This window comes from Doryrhamphus excisus, linkage group LG7 (genome assembly GCF_037039965.1).
Source record: "Doryrhamphus excisus strain RoL-2023G ecotype Guam linkage group LG7, RoL_Dexc_Guam_v1.1, whole genome shotgun sequence".
NCBI lineage: Eukaryota > Metazoa > Chordata > Actinopteri > Syngnathiformes > Syngnathidae > Doryrhamphus > Doryrhamphus excisus.
Window position 1 is genome coordinate 18,331,416 of NC_136363.1, and position 22,225 is coordinate 18,353,640.

The 22,225-nt window shown below is 45.1% G+C and overlaps 3 protein-coding genes across 3 annotated transcripts; 1 reads left to right on the plus strand and 2 right to left on the minus strand.

Annotated features, from left to right (window-relative positions):
* The first annotated feature begins 499 nt into the window (after window positions 1-499).
* Window positions 500-8,083, plus strand: LOC131108884 (uncharacterized). The gene is made up of 6 exons (XM_058060297.2): window positions 500-557; window positions 961-1,114; window positions 1,269-1,429; window positions 1,503-1,709; window positions 1,796-1,977; window positions 2,296-8,083. The coding sequence occupies exons 1-6, from the start codon at window positions 500-502 to the stop codon at window positions 7,810-7,812; spliced, it is 6,279 nt and encodes a 2,092-aa protein (XP_057916280.2). The 3' UTR covers window positions 7,813-8,083.
* Window positions 2,204-16,224, minus strand: pks1 (polyketide synthase 1). The gene is made up of 6 exons (XM_078792289.1): window positions 16,134-16,224; window positions 15,919-16,072; window positions 15,019-15,179; window positions 14,739-14,942; window positions 14,496-14,677; window positions 2,204-13,652 (listed from the first exon to the last, which is right to left on the minus strand). The coding sequence occupies exons 1-6, from the start codon at window positions 16,222-16,224 to the stop codon at window positions 8,286-8,288; spliced, it is 6,159 nt and encodes a 2,052-aa protein (XP_078648415.1). The 3' UTR covers window positions 2,204-8,285.
* Window positions 16,225-16,374: 150 nt separating this feature from the next.
* On the minus strand, window positions 16,375-22,089 carry LOC131108883 (ATP-dependent zinc metalloprotease YME1L1-like). Its single transcript, XM_058060294.2, has 18 exons — window positions 21,895-22,089; window positions 21,396-21,515; window positions 21,159-21,327; window positions 21,001-21,087; window positions 20,834-20,934; window positions 20,618-20,768; window positions 20,439-20,546; window positions 20,189-20,356; window positions 19,949-20,101; window positions 19,739-19,871; window positions 19,597-19,659; window positions 19,413-19,525; window positions 17,954-18,109; window positions 17,722-17,873; window positions 17,527-17,653; window positions 17,386-17,459; window positions 17,234-17,320; window positions 16,375-17,162 (listed from the first exon to the last, which is right to left on the minus strand). Exons 1-18 carry the CDS (start codon window positions 21,925-21,927, stop codon window positions 17,022-17,024), a joined length of 2,136 nt encoding a protein of 711 aa, XP_057916277.2. The 5' UTR covers window positions 21,928-22,089; the 3' UTR covers window positions 16,375-17,021.
* Window positions 22,090-22,225: the final 136 nt, after the last annotated feature.

The window sequence follows — 22,225 nt, forward strand, 5'->3', positions numbered from 1 at the left end:
TGTAGAAATATGCCTCAACGATGGAGACGATTTATACAATTCTAATTAATTCTGCATTGACAGGAAATCAACTGTTGGTTTAAGCGGAGGATTGACACATACGTTGCAATGGGGATGTTACAACAAGTAGATAGTCATCAGCAATAAGCTTCAATGACACCCCAGCACATTGTTAGATAACATATTGATTTACTTATTAAGCTCCGTCTAATCATTTGCAACCCCCCCCCCCCCCATAAAAGCGCACACCAAGCTCCTTCATCGCCATGGCCACGTCTATACAATCCATCATTAATGTTTGATGAAGATGACGGGCCGCTTATAAGACGATAAGCGCACTCTCACCGAGTCTTAATGTGTGTAAGGATGCGGCGGCATGCGACACAACGGGAATAACCACACAGTGTTTGTGTATATATAATACATATTGCTCTCTGGATACAAAAAAAAAAACGGAGTGCGAGTTTTTGATTTGCTGCTTGACTGATGTTCTGTGAGGATGGACGAGGATGAAGACTGCATTGCCGTGGTGGGCATCGGCTGCAACTTTCCAGGCGGTAAGACATGTTTAGATATAATATATGTATTTTTTTATATATGTAATAATTTTATACTGATTAAAAAATAAACGTTTTTACTGCAACTTCCTACTACCACCACATAGAACATCTAACATCTAATGTTTATACTGTACATAATATATTTTTTCAAATATTTAATGTTATATTTATATAAAAAACTAATTTAGAGAAATATGTATTTTTGGATGTTTAGAATTTAATTATCAAAAGGTATCAATACAATAATTTATTTTCGGTATTTTTAATGGCAACGACGGATTACTGATAATGTATTTATTTGTGATGTAATATATGAATTACTACTTTTCACATCACTAATAAGTATACAAAAATTCTACCACCATGGAACGTCTGACCTTGGTGTGAATCTTTCATGCAGGTGAAGGTCTAGACAATTTCTGGAAGGTTCTAGTGAATGGACGCAATTGTTCCGTGCCAATTCCCAAGGAGAGGTTTGACTTGTCCAGCTGGTATGACCCTGATGACAACAAGGCGGGTAAATCCCGCACAGCCAAGGCCGCTCTCCTTGACGGGTACACACTTTTGACCTTTATAAAATATTTTTAAAAATTTGAGAGGCCTTGTACTCATTTAATGAATGCATTTATCATGCTTTATTATTCTAGTAGCAAATCATTTGGGGTAATTGTATGCTTCTTGGATAAAAGTTGATTTTTGTTTTAACAGTTTCAACCAATTCGACCACAAGTTATTTGGCATCAGCGACAGTGAAGTGGAACAAATGGACCCTCAACAGAAGCAGCTGCTTCAGTGCGTCTACAGAGCTTTGGAGAATGCTGGTATTCCGATGGAAAAGGCCAGTGGAACCAGAACCGGAGTGTTTTTTGGTAGGAAAAACTGCAACTGCTGTCTGTCACAGCCCTGCAGTGGCCAGTGATTGGTTGGTTGTTTCCATCATAGGCCTCATGAACAGAGATTACGAGACCAATGCGGCACATGTGCACCCCAGTGTCATCAACCACTGGACCGGGACGGGACTGGCCATGAGCATCGCTGCCAACAGGGTGTCGTACATCTTCAACTTCACCGGGCCGTCGCTGGCCATTGATTGCGCCTGCTCATCCTCTTTGGTGGCTCTTCATCTGGCCGCCCAGGCCATTAAACAAGGTCCAAACTTACAATGCAGCATCCATTCTGTGAGAAGAGAACCGGAGGAACACCGTTTAGAACCTTGTCTGTGTACGACCTATCAGGGGATTGTGACATGGCCATGTGTGGAGGTGTCAACTGCATCATCGAGCCCAGAGTGTTTGTGGCCCTCAGTAAAGCCAAGATGATCTCACCAGACGGTACCAGTAAGCCTTTCTCTAACAAGGCAGATGGTTATGGGAGAGGTGAGGGCTGCGGCGTCGTTCTCCTTAAACCGCTGAGAAAGGTAACAGCAACTATGTTCCTACTTTATTGACGAATGAAGCAATTAAGTCTACATACAGTGGGAGGGGGTGTTTGCTCCCTTCCTGATTTTTTTTTTTTTTTTGCATGTTTCAGATCATCAAACAAATTTAAATATTAAGTAATGACATCAAAACTGAACACTAAATGTTTTTAATGACATTTCTATTACTAAGGAGAAAAATATCCAAACCTACATGGCCCTGTGTGAAAATGTGATTACCATCCGTGTTGTGATAGAGTTGCTGGATTAAACTGCAGCCACATTTAGTTTGATTGTGTCCTTGCTGCGCCTTTACAGGCTCTACAAGACCAGGATCACATTTGGGGCATCATCAGCAAGACAGCAGTCAACCAAGATGGCCATTCGGTGTCGCCAATCACCAAGCCCTCCATGACGCAACAAGAAGAGCTGCTGAGGAGAATCTACTCCGAACACGACATCGCCAACATCCACTACATTGAGGCTCATGGGACCGGAACCCCAGTTGGAGATCCGACAGAGGCGGCTAGCATCTCAAATGTCATTGCCAAAGCCCGAGCTCCTGGTTTACAAGCTCTCCGAATCGGCTCGGTGAAGAGCAATATCGGACACACTGAATCTGTTGCGGGTGTGGCCGGCGTCATCAAGGTGCTCCTCATGATGAAGCACGAGACCATCGTTCCTTCTGTGTTCTTCTCTGAGGACAATGCCAGCGTAGATTCCCTTGCACTGAATCTGCGCGTTCCTACAGAGGTTGAAAAGTGGGAAGCAAAGGGAGCACGGATCGCAGGAGTGAACAATTTTGGCTTTGGAGGCACCAACGCTCATGCTATTGTCAAACAACACATACGGTCGCAATCTGTCAAAAAGTGTGATGGCAGGCAGGTGAAATATTTTGTCATGTCGGCAAATTCATCCAAGTCTCTCACACTCACGCTAGAAGACACCATCGCACATCTGGAGGCCAATGTGGATCTGGACTGTCTGTTGTACACGGCAGCTTGCAGAAGGAGCCACCTCAAGCACAAATACCGAAGAGCCTTCATGGTTTCATCCCTAGTTGACCTTAAAGAGAAGCTACATGCCGCTGTTGGCAGAAATACAAGCCCTGCCCTTTCAGATCCCAAGTTAGTATTCGTCTTCTGCGGCAACGGCGTCGCTTATCACGGCATGGGCAAGCAACTACTCCGACACGAGCCGGTGTTCAGAGATACCATCAAGCATATTTCACAGGTTTACCAAAGGCTGAGCACACTGAACATCTTGGACACGCTTGAAGGCGATCACGAGCACAGCGACTACAACGCTCCACATGTGGCCCAGCCCCTTCTCTTTGCTCTGCAGGTGGGCGTGGCCACTCTGCTCAGGCACTGGGGCGTCAAACCTGACGCCATGCTGGGACACTCGGTGGGCGAGGTCGCGGCAGCTCACTGCTCAGGCCTCCTGTCCCTTGACGATGCCCTGAAAGTCATCTACTTCCGCAGCGTTCTCCAGGGCAAAGTCACTGGGGGGAAAATGCTGGTGATCAGCAATATGGCCGTGTCAGAGGTCACAGCTCTTCTCCCGTGTTACTCTGGAAAAATTTGTCTGGCTGCGTTCAACAGCCCGCAGTCTTGTACCCTCTCAGGGGATGCGGATGCAATAGAAAACCTCCGGGAAGAGCTGAGTCATTCATCTAACAGTCAGAACCTATTCATTCGGGTGCTAGAGGTCCCTGCTGCTTATCACAGTCACATGATGGATCCAATTCTGCCCAAAATCAGGGAGGCAATCGGTTCCTTGGAAGAGAATGAGCTCAGCACACAGCTTCTCTCAACAGTGACAGGTGAGGAGGCACAACGAGGGGATTTCTGCTCAGGTGATTATTGGGCTAGGAATATTCGGGAGCCAGTTGCTTTTGAGCAGGCACTCAGATCAGCTAGTGGAGGCAAGAAGAGTTTGGTCTTTGTGGAGGTGGGTCCACGGAGAGCCCTCCAGAGGAACATCATGGAAACTCTGGGGAACGACATACCTGTTGTTGCCTCGCTGCAGCCAGACAAAGACCACCAGACACTCTTGTCTGTGGTTCCCAGGCTCTTTGAGGTCGGCGTCCAGGTAGACTGGAACACCTTCTATGTAGGGTATGAGACTGTGCCGCTGCCCTTCCCAAAATACCAGTTTGATATCTCGGACAGGGATGTGATCATTAAAGGTGCTCAGAAAAACACCAGTAGTAATCACCCAGTGCTCTGCGCCACAGGAAGTGAAAAGAACACATTCAGTTGTGATGTGGTGTCTGATTCTGTCTTCTACCTGAAAGAACACAAACACAACAGTGTACCCATCATCCCTGGAGCCTTCTATGCTGAGTTGGGCTTGGCTGCATTCATGGCCTGTGCAAAACCAAAGGTCCCCCTCAACGCACTGCAGCTTAGTGTCAGTTTTCACAGCCCTTTCATCTTAACTCCAAATCCCCCAGAGATGAAGGTGCAGCTCGAGCAAAAAGAGAATGAAGCCACCTTCACTGTGTTCTCATCCTCAGCCACATGCGCTTCAGGCATGGTCGTAGTGAAAAAAGAGCGACCAGTAGAAGAACAGCACATTGACCTGAATGGCATCTACAAACGCTGCACATCTGCGGTGACCTATCAAGAATTTTATGGCTATCTGTCCCAAGGAGGCTTTCAGTATGGAGATGTCTTCCAGAATAAGGCCAGTGTTCACTATGGGGAAGATCTGAAAGAGGCCTATGCTGTTGTCACAGTTTCAGAGGAACTGCTGCCTCAGTTGCATGACTACCATGTTCATCCCGTCCTACTGGACTTCCTAATGCAACTTTTGCCAGTCACAGTTGAGCATATTTTTGCTGGGAGACCAGGATTTCCTGCTAAGATTGGAAGTTTGACGGTGTCAGCACCCTTGAAAGATGAGATGATTGTCTACTTGAGGGCAACCGATGTCGGTACGGACCACTTTGAGGTCTGTGGGTGCTTTGCAGATAGAGATGGCAACGTCTTGGTTGAGGTGAAGCACGTGTTAATCAAATACCTTGGCAGTCGTTCTCATGTGGTTGAGGAGTACTTCTACCACAACCACTTCAGCATAATACCCGAGGGGATTACAAATGATCCAGCTCCTAAGGCCTTGGTGTTCTCGGACCGCATAGGAATCTCAAAATGTCTACAGCAACACTTGGACTCCAGATCTCGCTACATTTCCTTTACATATGCAAAAGAGATCTTGAGCAGTGGCTTTCCGGCACTCTTAGTAAACCTCAATATCACAGACATTGCGAACAACTTTGATGAGGTCTTGTTCTTGTGGGGCAAAGAGAACTTTGACTCACTCACACCCGATGTCGTCCTGCAGAATCTGGCCAACTGCTGCGAAACCTTCCGCCAAATTGTCGTAGAGCTCAAGCGAATTCGCTTTCCAAATTCCATCCGAGCAGTAACATACTGTTCATCTGATCTCACAGTCGATCACGTCAATCCAGGCTTTGCCATCGTTGGCATGACTCGCTCTTTTGCTGCTGAGATACCAGAGCTTTCTTTCCAGTTGATTGACATAAGCTCTGTCTCTGCTAAGGATATCACAGCTCTGTCTGAGGTCCTACGAGCCTACCCTTGCAGCAAGTACCCAGAACTTGTGGTGAAAGACGGGGTCATTCTCAAACCTTCCATTGAGCGTACCACTCCTGAATTAATTGAAAACTCTGCAGGGAGTTTTACCTCCAGCACTTCTGAACCTTGCATCCTTCAGACTGCAGATGCCTTTACAATGAGCCGGCTAACTGCTGTCCATTTTGACAATGATGAAGAGACAATAAGTGATACTTGTGTTGAAATTCAGCCCACTAATATGTGTGTCCACTCGTCGGATTACTTCCCTGTCAGTGCCTCACATCTGAACTTTGGTCAGACGCTGTACTGGAACCAGCACTCCTCCCAGAACCACAAGCTACTCATGCTTGACTTCAGTGGTGTTGTTACAAGGGTCGGAAAGGAGGTCAGGAAATTAAAAGTGGGTGATTCTGTGGCTTCCTGTTACCCTGTGGTGGCAGCCAATAGGGTGAGGGTCCCACAAGAGGTCTGCTACAGCACCAAACGCCTTCCCTTCCTTCAGTCAACACCTTGTGTGTCCTACTTTGTGCTGGCATGGGAGATATTGTATCGAGTCTTGCCAAGAGCAAAGCAAAACTTAGGCATTATGTCTTCTGTTCGTGATTCAGCTCTGGTCAAGGTTTTGGCATTTGCATCTCAGAAGTTAGGGTGGAACGTGCATGTTGGAACATGGAATTCCTTTATCAATGCCAATCAAATGGATGCAATCATTATCCTGCCTCCATATGACAAATCCTTGATGGCTAAAATATCTAACTCTCATGCTGTCCAGAATGTTGTCCTTGTTCGTGAGTCCCAAACACAGCCTTTGGTTGCCCAGGATCTACTCCAGGGTTTCCAGCAAAGTGTCCATGTGCAGACAGTTGACATGCCAGTCATTCTGCAAAAAGGATCTCTGAGTGCTCGAAGGCTCCGTGTTTATCAGTGGCTCAAGTCTTTGAACCTGACTAAGAAATTTTTCCTTGCAAATGTCACCTTTCAGAGTGTCACATCTGAAAAAATCAGCAACGTTTATTCAGATTCCTACTTCAGTGCAAAGAACCTGGCTGTTGTGGCTCTAGAAAAAGGACATTCCACATTAATATCAGACATTCCGCTGCTGCCCACGAAAAAGCAGCTTTTCCGAAAGAAAGCAGTGTACATCGTGGCAGGCGGTCTGACCGGGCTGGGCTTTGAAACGGTCAAGTTTATCTCACAAAAGGGAGGCGAGTTCATCGTCATCTTTTCCAGGAGCAAGCCCTCAGCAGAGATGCAGCAAGCGATCGGCAATGTAGAAAAACAGTGTGGGAACAGCATTGTTAGCATGGAGTGCGACATATCAGTGTCTGAGCAGGTGCACAAAGTTGTGGATGCCATCCAGCTCAAATTTGAAGGGTGTCCAATCAGAGGAGTGTTTCATAGCGCAGTGGTCTTGCATGACGGGCTCATTGAAGCCCTTGACAGATCCCTCTATGAAAAAGTTCTCAAGCCCAAAGTGAATGGTGTGCTTAACTTGCACCATGCAACACTGAGCTGCCAGTTAGATTACTTTGTTTGTTACTCCTCCATATCAGGCTTTCTGGGAAATGCATCACAAACAAACTACGCAGCAGCAAACACTTTCCTGGACTTGTTCTGTCAGCACAGGCGCAAACTAGGCCTGCCTGGACAGTCCATCAACTGGGGAGCTCTGAACCTTGGACTCCTCCTGAACAAAGAGGTGTTTCATCGGTTCCTGGAGGCTAAGGGCATGATGGTGCTGAAGGTGGCCGAGATCCACAAAAGCCTGGAGCAATGTTTGCTCATCAACCGACCCCAACAGGCCGTGTGCCGCTTCCACTTCAGAAACATTCGTTTCAACGTCCTCTCTCAGAATGTATCTCTGACCATGAGGCTGTCTGCGCTGGTCGAGCAAGCCTTCCAAAAGTCCAGACAGTTGGACTCTGAAAATAAAAACACAGAGGAAGTCCCAGCTAGGGATTACATTGTTTCGTTGCTTGTGAAAACCATTGGCTTGGAGGTGGGCGAAGTGAAAGACGACACTCTGCTCTCAACACTCGGTATCGATTCCATGCAGGCCATGACGCTGCAAAACCTCATCTATCAGGACCGAGGCGTCAACGTGCCTCTGGTGAAACTGTTGGACCCCAACGCCACACTGTCGACAGTGGTAGCCATCTTGAGCGAAACAACCGAAGACGGAACTAATAATGAACTCTCAACTGATGCAAGCGCGCTTTCCACCAGATTTTAAACCTGATCACTGTTGATATGTGAAATATTTCAGTATACAGTGTGTCCTGACTAACTTTGTTGTGATTATGTCAAGGTCTGAAGGTTCTGTGGAGATAACAGCAGACTTTTTTTTAACCTGTTCATCATTCACGTGTCCTGCAGGTGATCATTCTTATCAGTATTGATGATATTTATTGGCTTTATGGGGATGATTAAACAATAGACATCGACTATGGACTGTAAAACCTGCTAATAAAAAGCACTCACATTGCGCAGTTATGTATTATGGTTGTGTTTGCGAAACATTTTCCCATTGTAACACTCAATAAATGTTATATACTCTTAAGAGTGTCAACATTTAAGCACTTTTTATTACAATGCGGCAGAAATAAATGTCTGATTGTAGTCATGGTAACACTGTCCTTGTCTTTCATTGCACTTGCCAAACAGGTATGAGACAAGAATGTGAAGGTGCTGCCATGTTCTGATGTATCACATGATATTAATATTCATCACCAGTGTTTCCAAAGTAGCCACTGTAGTATTCGGCTCCAGTATCCTCACCAAAGGTACATGAACGTTTGTCTCTTTATATATCTGACTCTGCAGGGTCATGGCCAACATGGAGTCGACGCCCAGTGCTCCCAGAGTGATGTCATCATCCAGTTCCTCTTCCTCATAGTTGCTTACATCACTGATGATACGTCTCACGCTTCTTGGTGGGCAGGACCCCTGTGGAAGTCCCACCCTACCGCTCACCATGTTGTCCTTAATCTCTGCTAAGGTATACAGTTGTTCTTTTAGTAAGTTGTTTTGTGAAAGAATGTTTTTAAATGTGAATTTGCATACGAGCTGCTGAGGTTTGTTCACGAGTAGAACCTCTGTGAGGGCTCTGTGAAAGTCACACACATCCATAACTGTCAATCCCTTCGCTTGCAGGAGATTTTGGATATGATGTTTGTTGAACAGGAGGCCGAGGTTCAATGGCCCCCAGTTGATGGACTGTCCAGCAAGGCCGAGGTTTCTGCGGTAATGACAGAAGGCGTCCAGGAATGAATTCGCAGCTGCGTAGTTAGACTGGGCTTCATTTCCGATGATGGAAGAGATGGACGAATAGCACACAAAAAAGTCAAGTTTCTTTGAAAGCGTTGCATGGTGAAGATTTAAGGCTCCACTCACTTTCGGCTGCAGCACCTTCAGCAGGAGCGCTTCATTTAGGGTGTCGATGAATGCATCGTGGAGTACCGCAGCACTATGAAACACCCCTTTAATGGGACAAGAACTGAATCTTTGTTCAATCTCCGATATGGCGTCCACCACCTGCTGCAGCACAGAAACGTCACACCGGATGCTCATGATGACAACATCATACCTTCCTTGGATGAGATCCAGTTCAGATTGTATTTCATGTGTTGGCGTGCGTCTGGAGAGGGTTACGATACAACCACCACCGTTGCTGGCAATGAACTTCACTGTCTGAAGCCCCAATCCGGTGAGCCCTCCAGTGATGATGTAAACGTTATCTTTTTTGAAGAGTTGCCTCGGCCTGGCCAACAGACGGATATCAGACACTGGGTAGCTATGTTGCAAAATAACTTGACGTACTGCCTTTGTGGCAAAGTAAGAGTCATCAGTCTGCGCTTCTGCTTTGTGTGATGTTTGAAATGTCTCACTTTTAATAGGTAGGGATGCTCTCTCAAAGCCAAGACATGTGAGCCACTTGAAGATGGCGCCACCGTGCACCTTGAGGTAAGATCTTTGAAGGACACAGGTCACATCTAGAATATGCATACGGATGCTCTTGAACGCACCCCAGCATGAGGACGACATGTGTGTGTTATTCACGAGTACAACATGTCTCTCATGGTCGTCGTTATCTTGTAGTTCCGTCCAGGAGTTGTCGACGGGAGGCAGGAAAACAAAAGCTCGGCATGGTTCAGTAGCGTCCGTCATCAAACGCGGTAAACAGGATACATTCCAACCTGACCGGTTTGCGGTCAACGCTAAAATTTTCATAAACACTGAAGCTAAGTTTGGCGTGATGATTGCCAGTTTGTTCTGTTCTTGTGCTTTCACAGTCGGAAGGGCTCTCTTCAGGATCTCCCATGCCAGGATGAAGTAAGACACAATTGGAGATTCCTCCAGAAACGGGAATGTCTTGATGTCGTAACACAGAGAATCAGGAACAACAACCTTCGCTGCGGCCACAGTTGGATAACATGATGCAACATGGTCCCCCGCTTTTATGCCACAAACATCTTTCCCAACAGTGGTCACGATGCCGCTAAAATCCAGAGCCAGAAGTGCATGTTGATGTGCAGCACGATTGTTCCAGTACAGAGTCTTCCCGAATTGCAAATGTGAAACGGTAACGGGGAAGTAATCAGACGAATAAACGCAAACGTTTGTTAGCTCAATCTCAACAGATCCCTGTGGGACTGAACCCTCATTGAAGTCACATGGGGCGGCTGTCACGCCTTCCACTTTGTACGGATGACTACTCTGCAGGACAAAATCTTTCACTGAGCGTCTGTCACCTTGTAAAGACACTCTGTCCACCGTGGGAGTACAAGTTATCTTTACTGTGGACGCCTTTCCTTGACCAATAATGACTTCTGGTTGTTTGCAGCCATTAATGACGCCAACGAGACATAAAGTGTCTTCTCTGGTTAGCGATGACAAATCAATCAGCTGTAAAGACATACCAGATATCTCCGTTGCACAAGCTCTTGTCATACCAGACAGCACAAAACCAGAACTTAAACAATCAACCATCTTCTCTGAGGACCTGTAGGTAATAACACGGACAGTGTACGAATGATTGCCCTCTTTCAAGGTTAGAAGAACCTGTCGGAATAACTCACAGCTAGTCACCAAGCGCTCCATTGTCCTATCAGGTGATAAGTTACTGAGATCATCTGCGGCCCAAATGAAGAGAACGTCTCGAAAATTGCTGTGAAGTGAATTTCGAACTACATGTCTGAGTTGGCTTGTGTCCTCCACTGTGAGGGACTCGGGATGCAAATAAGGACAAAGCGCTTCAGCGATGCCCAGCTTGTCCGCAAGAACCAACGCTCTTATCTTCCCATCACAACTACTCTCAACCGGGATGGGAGTGATTTCATTGTGGAATAACAGTGACTGAGGAGCAGATGAGCAACCACCCATGAACGTGATCCTTACATCTTTAAGTTCTACAAGTACTTCTCCACCTGTGCTGGCAAAACAACCGCACACTTCAAGGAAACTTGGAGTTTCTTGCGTCATCCGCATGTAAATAAACATATCCTTTTGCGGTGGTCCTGAAATGACAAGACTGCCAATCATGGAAGGGAATCCCTGCTTGGTTGTCAAACTCCTCATGGCTACCACTGCAGTCATTTGCATGAAGTAGTCCAAGAGCACAGGGTGGAGGACGCAGTTGTGAAGCTCCTTGAAAAGTTCTTTGGGTACTTGAAGTCTTGTCAGTACCTCGTTGAATTCATCCCCAAAATACACATCGTGAAGGTGTTTGAACACAGAGCCATAGTCAAATCCCGCTTTGGAAAGAATGGAGTAGATCTCATTTGTTTTTACAACCAAAGTGCATCTTTTTGAGATCCTCTCTGGATTAATTCTGGGTTCCTCTATGAAAGCCGGACCCTCTGTGCACCTAAAGGTACCTGAGGCATGAGTGGCAGCAGAGGAACATATTGTAAATTCATTTTCAACGAATGTCACTTTCAGCTGGTGGTTGTCAGCACGAAGCAGCTTGTGAAATATCACACTGATCTGGACGGAGGAGACGGGCTTCTTTGGTTTTAAATGCGCCATCAAGGAGATGAACACCAGCTCCACGTAGAAAGCACCGGGCACGATGGAGACACCGTTGTGCTTGTGCTCCCAGAGATATGCCACAGTCTCCACTGAGAGGTTGCACTTGTATTCGTTGTTCTGCTCCATCGGGAATATGAGCAAATGTGCTGAAAGAGAAGATGATTCTCCTTTCCTGACATCCTCAAAATGCATTTCTTTCTTTGTGTTATCAAAATGATAAATCGGGAATGCTGTGGGTAGCGTTTCATAACCTCTGTAGATCTCCTGCCAATGCACGTTGATGCCCAACTCAAATAGTCTTCCCGCTGTGGACAACATCATTTCATATTCTCTTTGTGGTTCCACAGAGGAAAGAACTATCGTTTCCTTCCCGAGTGTCTCCAGTATGTTTCTTTGGAGAGCTCGGCGTGGTCCAATCTCCACAAAGACCATGTTCTTCTCTGGAAGCTTATTTTTGGCGACTGCATGCAGAGTTTGCTGAAACAGAACTGGTTTCCTGATGTTCTTTGCCCAGTAGGAGCCTGTTCCAAAGTCACCATGCTCACACTCTTTCCCTGTCAGCGTGGAAAACAGTTTACACTCCAACTCGTTGGCAACCAAACCATCTAAAGTTCTCTGAACATCTTCAACGATTGGATCCATTAAATGACTGTGATAAGCTGCCGGAACATCTAAGATACAGAGAAAGATATTCTCATGCATATACATCATCTTCAGCTTCTCATGGAGGACATCTACAGCGTCTGCATCTCCTGACAAAGTGCAAGACACCGGACTGTTGAAGGCGGCCACGCAAATGCTTCCAGAGAAATCTGGAAGGATTCTTAACACCTTTTCTACTGCAACATTGCTAACGACTAGCATCTTCCCAACAGCGACAATACTTTGAAGACTGCTGCGCTGGTAAACCACTTTGACCGCGTCCTCCAGAGACAGGAGTCCTGAGCAGTGAGCAGCAGCGACCTCTCCCAAGGAGTGTCCGAGCACCATGTCAGGTTGGATGCCCCAGTGCTTCAACAAGGATGCTATGGCTACCTGAAAGGCGAAAAGTCGTGGTTGGACAACATCTGGCTGGCTTAAGTCATCACCGTCAAGCCATGGGCTTATTGTGATGCGTTTATGTTTCTGAAAAAGGGCCTCCACTTCTTTCACCTTGTCTTGGAAGACAGGAACATTCCTAAAAAGCTCTTTGCACATACCCTTGAATGCAACACCGTTTCCGCTAAACACAAACACCACCTCCCTGTCTGACTTTGTCCACGCTACTTCTTCTTTTACTGCTAGCTGATGCTGCAAATCCAAAAGAGAAGATGTTAGCATCGCTTTCCGGTATTTGTGCTTCCTGTGGCTCCTCCCACAAGCTGATGTGTAGCATAAAGCCTGCACGTCAGCGACTTGGCCGCTGAGAAGCATATGTTGTGTGTCAACAAGGGTTTGAATCAAGGATTTCTCAGAAGCTGCAGATGTTATAAACATTTTTGGACCGTCTTTTGGGATCGGTGCAGGTCCACTGGCCTCTTGATGCTCTCTTACAACGACATGAGCATTTGTGCCTCCAAAGCCAAAACTGTTTATCCCGGCTACCCGCTTCCCGTTGGTCTTCCATCTCTCAGCTTTTGTGGGAACACTCATTCTTTTCATGTCTATGATAGAATTCTCTTGGGAGTAGAAAACCGAGGGAACAATGGTTTCATGCTTCATCATTAGGAGCACCTTGATGACACCGGCCACCCCTGCTGCAGATTCAGTGTGTCCGATGTTCCCTTTAACTGAGCCGATCCACAGAGTCTCTGGACCTTGATGTTTGGCTTGAGCGATGATGTTTGAGATGCTAGCTACCTCTGTCGGATCACCAACCGGGGTTCCAGTTCCGTGAGCCTCGATGTACTGGACAGTGGCAAGGTCGCAGTGGGAGTAAATTGTCTGCAGTAGCTCTTCTTGTTGATGCAAGGAGGGCTTCGTGATTGGTGACACGGACTGTCCGTCTTGATTGATGGCTGTTTTGGCAACGATGCCCCAAATGTGGTTGCCATCTTGTAGCGCCTTGGAAGGGGACAGTAGAGGAGAAACCATGAGGAACGCTTTAGAGCAGGGGTCTCAAACTCAATTTACTTGGGGGGCCACTGGAGCTAGGGTCTGGGTGAGACTGGGCCGCATCAGGTTTTCAAAAAAAAAAAAAATAATTAAACTTTGCTTTGGTTCCAATTTTCTACAAGAAAAGCTCTGATAAAACATTCCACTGTTCTCAAATATCTTACTTTTTATTTTTCTACACAAAATAAGATCAAGAATAAAGAAAATCAATCAATCAGTAATAAATAAATATAATAATAATAATAATAATAAAACGGCAAATAATAAAAACCTAAGAAACCACATATAGTTGGTGGGTAGACAAATTATTTTTTTCAGATTAAAATGAACAAAGCATTATTAGAGCCCTGTAGACATGACAAAACACGACTACAGTCACATTTATACTCGTTTTATTTACAACATATTGCGCAACTGCAGGGTCTTGAGACACATGCTAACTCGCAAACTAGAGAGCTAGCGACCTAAACGGTAGCCTCCAAGTTAGTTCCTTTAAACTTAAAAAAGCCAAAAACTTACCACTTCCACACGGATAGGGAGGATAACTATTAACAGTTATTTAACCTTTAACATGAACATTAATCAAACGTAATAATTTTTTCTGGGTACATGATACCATACAGCATCCATATCAAACTTGCGCGGGCCGCACTAACATTAAACTTTCATATCAAGGCGGGGGCCTCAAACTAGTGTCCTGCGGTCGCGTGTTTGAGACCCCTGCTTTAGAGTGTCACAGTCCTACTTGCATAGTATTGTCCCCTTAAGAAAATAGATACTGTAAGGACTCACATTTTTGAGTGGTTTAAGTAGAAGTACACCACAGCCTTCTCCTCTGCCGTAGCCGTCCGCTCTGCTGGAGAAAGGCTTGCTAGAACCTTCTGGTGAGATCATCTTGGCCTTGCTGAGAGCAACAAAGACTCTGGGCTCTATGATGCAGTTGACCCCTCCGCATAGAGCCATGTCGCAGTCTCCTAGTTAGAAGGGAAATTAGGAACCGCCATGACAAAATAGCTTAATACGTTGATTTTGTACCTTGCTTTAAAGCCTGGCAAGCTACGTGTAGCGCCACCAAGGATGAGGAACAAGCACTGTCGATGGCGAAAGAGGGACCGGTCAGATTGAAAACATAGGAAATTCTGTTGGCGGCGACGCTCATGGCCGTCCCTGTGGCGTTGTAGTGACTTATAGTGTCAGCGCTGTTACTTCGGAGCATTTCATAGTCTCTGTTCATAAGGCCTGCAACAAAATTCATGTTATGAAATTCCCATGTGGGTATGGATTATACAGTATTATGGAGCAACATCAATCTGACCGATATAAACTCCAGTTCTGCTTCCACTAGCTCGCTCCATGGGGATTCCGGCATCTTCTAGCGCCCTGTAGGAGCACTGAAGGAGGAGCTTCTGCTGGGGGTCCATGACATCCGCCTCGGCCTCGGCGATGCCAAAAAACTTGTGGTCGAACTCATTAAAGCTGAAATATCAGATGGTTAGGAGTACCACAGCAAGGGTTTCTAGTGGGTGGAGTTTAATACACTGTAGCTCACTGATTGGTCAACAAAGTAAATTTAATTTAAACAAAATTAATTAATTTAAAGTTAAACAAAATTATGACATCCATATTTTTTAAGTCATATAAAAATGTTATATAAAATAAATAACATGACCCCAAATAGTCTATTTTGTTTTTTTTCATTATAAAAAATGTAATTATGTAAAACAACAATTAAATATAAAAATTATTTTAACAAGATTTTAGATTTTTTTTAGATTCAAGATTTTTAAAGAAAATGTTACCAAAACTTGGAAGAAAAAAAATGTATACAAATGTAAAATGCTTAACACGATCCAAAAAAAAATTAAAAAGAAAATAGTAAAATAGAAAACAAAAATAGAAAAAAGCAAAAAAAACTTTACAAAACTTGTTTTTATATAAAATACGTAACAGGACCCCCAAAAAAGTTGTAAAAAGTTTGGATGTTTCATAGCTAAAAAAAGTTAAGTATTTTTTTTAAATTGACAATTCAAAACCTAATTTTAACAAAATTATTTTTTATATATTATTTGATAAAAAGCTCATAAAAACATAAGAAATTTTAGTTAATTTACAAAATTTCAAAATAAATTTCAATGACTTTTTAATAAAAAAAAAAGAACAATGTCTATATGTATTTACCATCCATGATTTAACAATCTGAACAAGATTGACTCACCAGTCTATAAAAGCAGCTTTGGTGGTTTGAGTCTTTCCAGGTTTCCTGTCATCAGGATCATACCAGGAAGTCCTATCAAACCTTTCCGCTGGAATATCAACAACACAGTTTTTCCCCTCCAATAGAACCTTCCAGAAATTGTCCAAGCCTTCTCCTTAAATAAAAAAAAAATGATGCAGATAAATGTAGCATTCAAAGTAATAAATCGAGTGTACCTCCAGGGAAATGGCATCCTATCCCAATGACAGCAACATCATGATCTGCATCCTCCATTGTTACTCTTGAAGATCTCATGATCCTGTTCATGCTTTTATAAACACTTAAGAGGAGGGGACAACCGAGGATGTAACAATGTCCTTTGTTTTGTCTTGTTGCTCACTTAGAAGTAATTCTAGCCTGAACAGTAATTATAGGGAAGCCTATAATTTTGAATAAGAGTGACCTTTATTTCTGAGCATCAGGACAAAGACACTTATATACATGTTTCATCTGATATCATTTAGCAGGTGAGCACATTATAAGATGACTAATTGAAAAGAAAAGCAATAACACTCGTCTATAAATAGCTGCAACATCGATAAATGAGTTCTACTGAGGTACTTGAAGGTTCCATTATAAATAAATAGAAGCACCATTGGTGTTTATATTCATGATGCAGCTCAAAGATTTATACTCAAATTAAACATTCATTCATTCATTTTCTACCGCTTATCCTCACGAGGGTCGCAGGGGGTGCTGGAGCCTATCCCAGCTGTCTTCGGGCCAGAGGCGGGGTGCACCCTAGACTGGTGGCCAGCCAATCACAGGGCACATATAGACAAACAACCATTCACACTCACATTCATACCTATGGACAATTTGGAGTCACTAATTAACCTAGCATGTTTTTGGAATGTGGGAGGAAACCCACGCATGCACGGGGAGAACATGCAAACTCCACATAGAGATGGCCGAGGGTGGAATCGAACCTTGGTCCTCCTAGCTGTGAGGTCTGCGCGGTAACGACTCCACCGCCGTGCCGCCAAATTAAACATTCTTTAAAAAAACTCAGTAAATGAATCCCAGATTTATCATATGTACACAAGTCAGGTGGTGTTCAGGGGCTAATGGTCCAGCGGTTTTCCCTCCAGAACCATCTGGATCTCCTTGGCATCCAGAGTCTCGTATCTGAGTAGGGCATCGGCCAGCTTCTCATGCTCCTTTTTATAAGTCTTCAGGATGTTTTTAGCCCGTTCGTACGAGTCCTACCCAAGAGACGTCAATAACAATGTCAATTTTTTTTCTAGATAATTTTCCTCCTAGCAAAACCACTCACCTTCAGCAACAATCTGACTTCCTGTTCGATGGCGGCTTGTGTCTCGGGGCTCTGTTTGGACACATCGCCGTAGGTCATGACGCCCAGCTGTAGCACAACGCAGACATTGTTACATCATCTTTTCTAAATAAGGTAAGTGTCTTTGTTTTTACCTTGCCACTCATGCCAAATCTGGTGACCATCATATTTGCTATTTTGGTTGCGCCGTCAAAGTCGCTGGACGCACCTGAAATTAACTGATTATTAAAAAAATAAAAATAAAATGAAAGTACCTTTTCAGAGTTAACCCCCACCTGTGGTGATGTAGTCATTTCCAAAGATAAGCTCCTCCGCTACACGACCCCCCATGCTGACGTCCATCTGAGCCAGCAGTTGTGCCCTGGTCTCGCTCCAGCGGTCGTTCTCCGGGAGGAGGGAGACCTGCAAGACAAGAGAACTACAAGTAGGCATATTGAATTTGAGGTGAGCTTTTCTTCTTCTGGACTCACGTGGCCCAGCGTTGGCCCTCGAGGCATAATGGTGGCTTTGTTGATGGGCATAGCGTCTTTGGTGTAGTAGGCCACAATAGCGTGGCCCGACTCGTGGTAAGCCGTGATGGTCTTGTTCTTCTTGTCGATCTCCACGCTCCGCCTTTCCGGGCCTACAATAGACAAGGGCTATGACTTGAGGCGCTTTTTGGGTTCCTTTTGATGGATTCCCACAGAACATGCATGCGCTCACCCATGAGGATCTTGTCTTTAGCGAATTCCAAATCTTTCATGGTGACCCTCTCTTTCCCGTCAACCGCCGCCTTCAAGGCAGCCTGGTTGACTAGGTTCTCCAGCTCCGCCCCTGAGAAGCCTACAGTGCCCCGGGCGATGATCCCAGCGTTGACCCCTGCACGAGAACAAAAGAGCTACTTTTTAGAAGAAAGACACCTGCAGCAACAACATATATTACATGAACAAAAGTTATGGGACATCAAAACGTGAAGAAAATGTAAAATTTGTCAATTTATGATGGAGGCCGGGCTGCACGGTGAATGAGCGGTTATCGCACAGGTCTCACAGCTAGGAGACCCGGGTTCAATTCCACCCTCAGCCATCTCTGTGTGGAGTTTGCATGGGTTTTCTCTGGGTACTCTGGTTTCCTCCCACATTCCAAAAACATGCTAGGTTAATTAGCGACTCCAAATTGTCCATAGGTATGAATGTGAGTGTGAATGGTTGTTTGTCTATATGTGCCCTGTGATTGGCTGGCAACCAGTCCAGGGTGTACCCCGCCTCTCGTCCGAAGACAGCTGGGATAGGCTCTAGCAACCCCCCGCAATCCTTGTGAGGACGAGCAGCAAAAAATTTATGAATGTTAGTTTTTTCACGGTGTACACATGCGCACAGGCCACACAGCGAGGAAACCCGAGTTCAATGCCACCCTCTGTGCCATTTCTGTGTGGAGTTTGCATGTTCTCTCCATTCATGCGTGGGTTTTCTCCAGGTACTCTGGTTTCCTCCCACATTCCAAAAACATGCTAGGTTAATTAGCGACTCCAAATTGTCCATAGGTATGAATATGAGTGTGAATGGTTGTTTGTCTATATGTGCCCTGTGATTGGCTGGCGACCAGTCCAGGGTGTACCCCGCCTCTCGCCGGAAGACAGCTGGGATAGGCTCCAGCAACCCCCCGCAACCCTTGTTAGGACGAGCGGCAAAAAATGAAAGAATGTTAGTTTTCCGGCTGCACGGTGTACACATGGTTTGCACACAGGCCACACAGCGACGAGACCCGAGTTCAATGCCATCCTCTGTGCCATTTTTGTGTGGAGTTTGCATGTTCTCCCAGTGCATGCGTGGGTTTTCTCCAGGTTTTCCAACTTCCTCCCACATTCCAAAAACATGCTAGGTTAATTAGCGACTCCAAATTGTCCATAGGTATGAATATGAGTGTGAATGGTTGTTTGTCTATATGTGCCCTGTGATTGGCTGGCGACCAGTCCAGGGTGTACCCCGCCTCTCGCCGGAAGACAGCTGGGATAGGCTCCAGCACCCCTCGCGACCCCCGTGAGGATAAGTGGTAGAAAATTAATGAGTCAATGATGGAGGCCTGGAGGCTCTCCATCTCCATCATGGACCTTCAAGCATCCAAAAGAATAATAATTATGAATCTGGCCTTCTAAATGCATCCTGTATTCAACTCCACCTACCAGAGTCCACTTTAATCTTGGAGAGGTACCAGTTGAGGATCTCCGTCCGTCCCTTCACATCCGGCCGAGGGACGGTCACCTGCATGTCGAACCGTCCCGGTCGGACCAGAGCACTGACAGGAAGTAGTATCGCTCAATAACAATCACAAAGGTGAACATAAGGGGAAAAAAAAGAGAAACATACTTATCCAGAGCCTCAGCAAAGTTAGTAGCTCCGATGACGATGACACCTTCGTTTGGCTTGAACCTGTTGAAAACATTCACATGTGAACGCTATGTCAGAGCTATTAAAAATAATCATTAACGTGTGAATTAGAAGGACCGACCCGTCCATTTCAGCCAGCAGCTGGTTGATGGTTTGTCTGGAGTAAGGATGTATTGGAGATTCGATTCTCTTCCCGCCAACGCTGTCCAGTTCATCAATGAAGATGACACAAGGTGCGTTATTTTTGGCTTCCTCTGCAAAAAAAATAATAACCAATAAATTAGCATATCAGCTGATGTACGTTCTCGTCCCAGTCCCAGTCCAAACTTACTGAAGAGGTTCCTAATGCGGCTGGCGCCAATACCCACAAACATCTCATCAAACTCAGACCCCGATGCGTAGTAGAAAGGCACATCCGCTTCACCGGCGACGGCTCGGGCCAGCAGCGTCTTCCCTGTGCCGGGCGGCCCCACCAGGAGGATCCCTGAGGGACGCATCAGTCAGGTCACCATTTTTTTTTTAAACAATCAAAGAAACATCAGAACAAGAAATGAAGTGCACCCCCTCATACCTTTGGGAAGCTTCCCACCCAACACTGTGAACTTTTGAGGGTTCTTGAGGAACTCCACAACATCCTGCAGCTCATTCTTTGCCTCCTCTACTCCTTTGACATGCTCGAAAGTCACATTTATTTGGGTGGGGTCGATAGCTGAACCCAAAATGCTGGTGCGGAATCTTACTGTAAAGACACAGAAAATTAGCTTCACGTTTTGTCATTAGGATTTTAACTATTTCATGTTTATTACTGAAAGGAAACAAACCGGCATCGGAAAAGGAGCCTCTACCGGAAAGAAAGGGGGCTCTTGCGACACCAATAAAGGCCACCAGTAAACACACCAACACAATCAGCCTGATTTTCCTCAAGCCCTCTGAAAATAGTTAAAAATGATATTTTAAATAATAAACAGGACTAGGAAATTTGCTGGATAAGCAAACTTGCCTTGTGTTCTCTGAACAATGCCCTGAGATTGCATGAAGCCCTCTGAGAAGCCCGACTTGAACGCCTCATGTTGGCTCTCCGGAAGTTTCTTATGTTTTATCAGTTGGTCCACAGACTGCAGTTCCGGTGTCCTTTCTCTCGTCAGAAAAGCCTACAAAACATACATCATGTAAAAATCACCTTTTTGAATGTTTATTTCTTTTAAGAAATGCTGACCTTCATGAAGGGGCGCTCGGGTTCCGGTTCCACATCGTAACCGTATTCTCTATGTTTGGTCTTTAATCGATGTGTCTTGAAACCTCGAGTCTGGACCAACACTGACACCACAGAGAGATAAAATTCAGTGGATATGCAAATATTGTGATTTGAATACATTTTCTTACAGGGTAAAAACTGAAGCTCGGAACAAAGTTCTTTAAGAGGTCTCCGGTTATGGAATATCGACGAGGCAAATCTTCTGTGTGAGAACCCTGTGATGACGCAAAATAGAAATAGTGTCATATGAGCGGCATTTCGCTTTTTCGCATCACTAATGACTTACCGTGTTTGTTGTGAAAAAAAGTGTCTGCAGAAACATGGCTTGTCCTCCATACAGAAGGGACGGCGGGAGGTTCCTCTGGTCCGAAATCGGGCAGCAACCTGCTGATCACATCATCCAGATGACTCCCACTAATGTCCGACAGAGCCAGATCCCGGAGACTCACACTGGGCTGCGGTGAGGGGGAAAAAAAGAATACATCTGTACTATGGTTGCGTTACAATGTTACGTTTATGTTACCTCTTTTGGAAGCCAGGTGGGTTCAGGACTGAAGTCTTTGTGTAGCGTCTGCACCGAAGCTGTGGCCGAGTTCTTTAAGGAGTGGAGCCCACTGATGAGCTGGCTGAGGGGCACAATCATCTGACAGGGAGGAACATGACAACTGTCAACATAAAAATCACAAGGTGACTTGGCCCCACGGCGGCTGTTATGTAACCATACGCTTCCATGGCCTTCATCTTTTAAACTTACTAGCCAATATTCACGATAATATGTATCACTTTATTGTGAACCGTGATGACGTCAGCACGTCCGACTATGTATGCCAATGTCACACTATAGCACGCTAATGCTAACATTAGGTAAACAAACATTGCTGTCATTGAGGTAAGAATAACTGCACATAAAAAATAATTATTATAAAAATAGTTATCTTCAGGCAACACAAATTACACTTTCGCTACATTACAGGGAACACAAGCTGAGACACATGGGATCAAAAAGCAGCAGTTCTGCTTACCTGTTGTGGCTGAAAGGACGACAGGGAAAACATTTTTAGCACAATTAAACCACAAATATGAAGAGTGAATGTGCTCTGAATGAGCGTCGAGTCCCGGAACGCTGTCCTTTTGCTTTTGTGTTGTTCTCTGTTACACAACTTTCAGGCTAAAAACAGCAAATGGCTACTCCCCCGGCATCTGCGGTGCAAAAGAACTACAAAATGACGTCATACAAACGCAGGCCCCTTGGATGACAGTTTAACGGTTTTTCAGTGTTTTTTTTTTCTTTTTTGAAGCGTGGCCAAGGGGATTTCAAGTTACTGTTGTTAGTTTTTACAATGAGATGTACAA

What these genes read in the sequence shown, in the direction of transcription:
- LOC131108884 (XM_058060297.2), top strand. Translation starts at nt 500, where the DNA reads ATGGACGAGGATGAAGACTGCATTGCCGTGGTGGGCATCGGCTGCAAC. An exon ending in CAGAACCGGAGTGTTTTTTG is followed by an intron (nt 1,430 to 1,502) that starts GTAGGAAAAACT and finishes TTTCCATCATAG; the next exon opens with GCCTCATGAACAGAGATTAC. An exon ending in TCCTTAAACCGCTGAGAAAG is followed by an intron (nt 1,978 to 2,295) that starts GTAACAGCAACT and finishes GCGCCTTTACAG; the next exon opens with GCTCTACAAGACCAGGATCA.
- pks1 (XM_078792289.1), bottom strand. Translation starts at nt 16,224, where the DNA reads ATGAACAGGATCATGAGATCTTCAAGAGTAACAATGGAGGATGCAGAT. An exon ending in AGGATGCCATTTCCCTGGAG is followed by an intron (nt 16,073 to 16,133) that starts GTACACTCGATT and finishes TTTTTATTTAAG; the next exon opens with GAGAAGGCTTGGACAATTTC. An exon ending in TACTTAAACCACTCAAAAAT is followed by an intron (nt 13,653 to 14,495) that starts GTGAGTCCTTAC and finishes TCCCCTTCCAAG; the next exon opens with GCGCTACAAGATGGCAACCA.
- LOC131108883 (XM_058060294.2), bottom strand. Translation starts at nt 21,927, where the DNA reads ATGTTTTCCCTGTCGTCCTTTCAGCCACAACAG. An exon ending in CCACCTGGCTTCCAAAAGAG is followed by an intron (nt 21,328 to 21,395) that starts GTAACATAAACG and finishes CCCTCACCGCAG; the next exon opens with CCCAGTGTGAGTCTCCGGGA. An exon ending in TTTGCTGAGGCTCTGGATAA is followed by an intron (nt 19,526 to 19,596) that starts GTATGTTTCTCT and finishes ACTTCCTGTCAG; the next exon opens with TGCTCTGGTCCGACCGGGAC.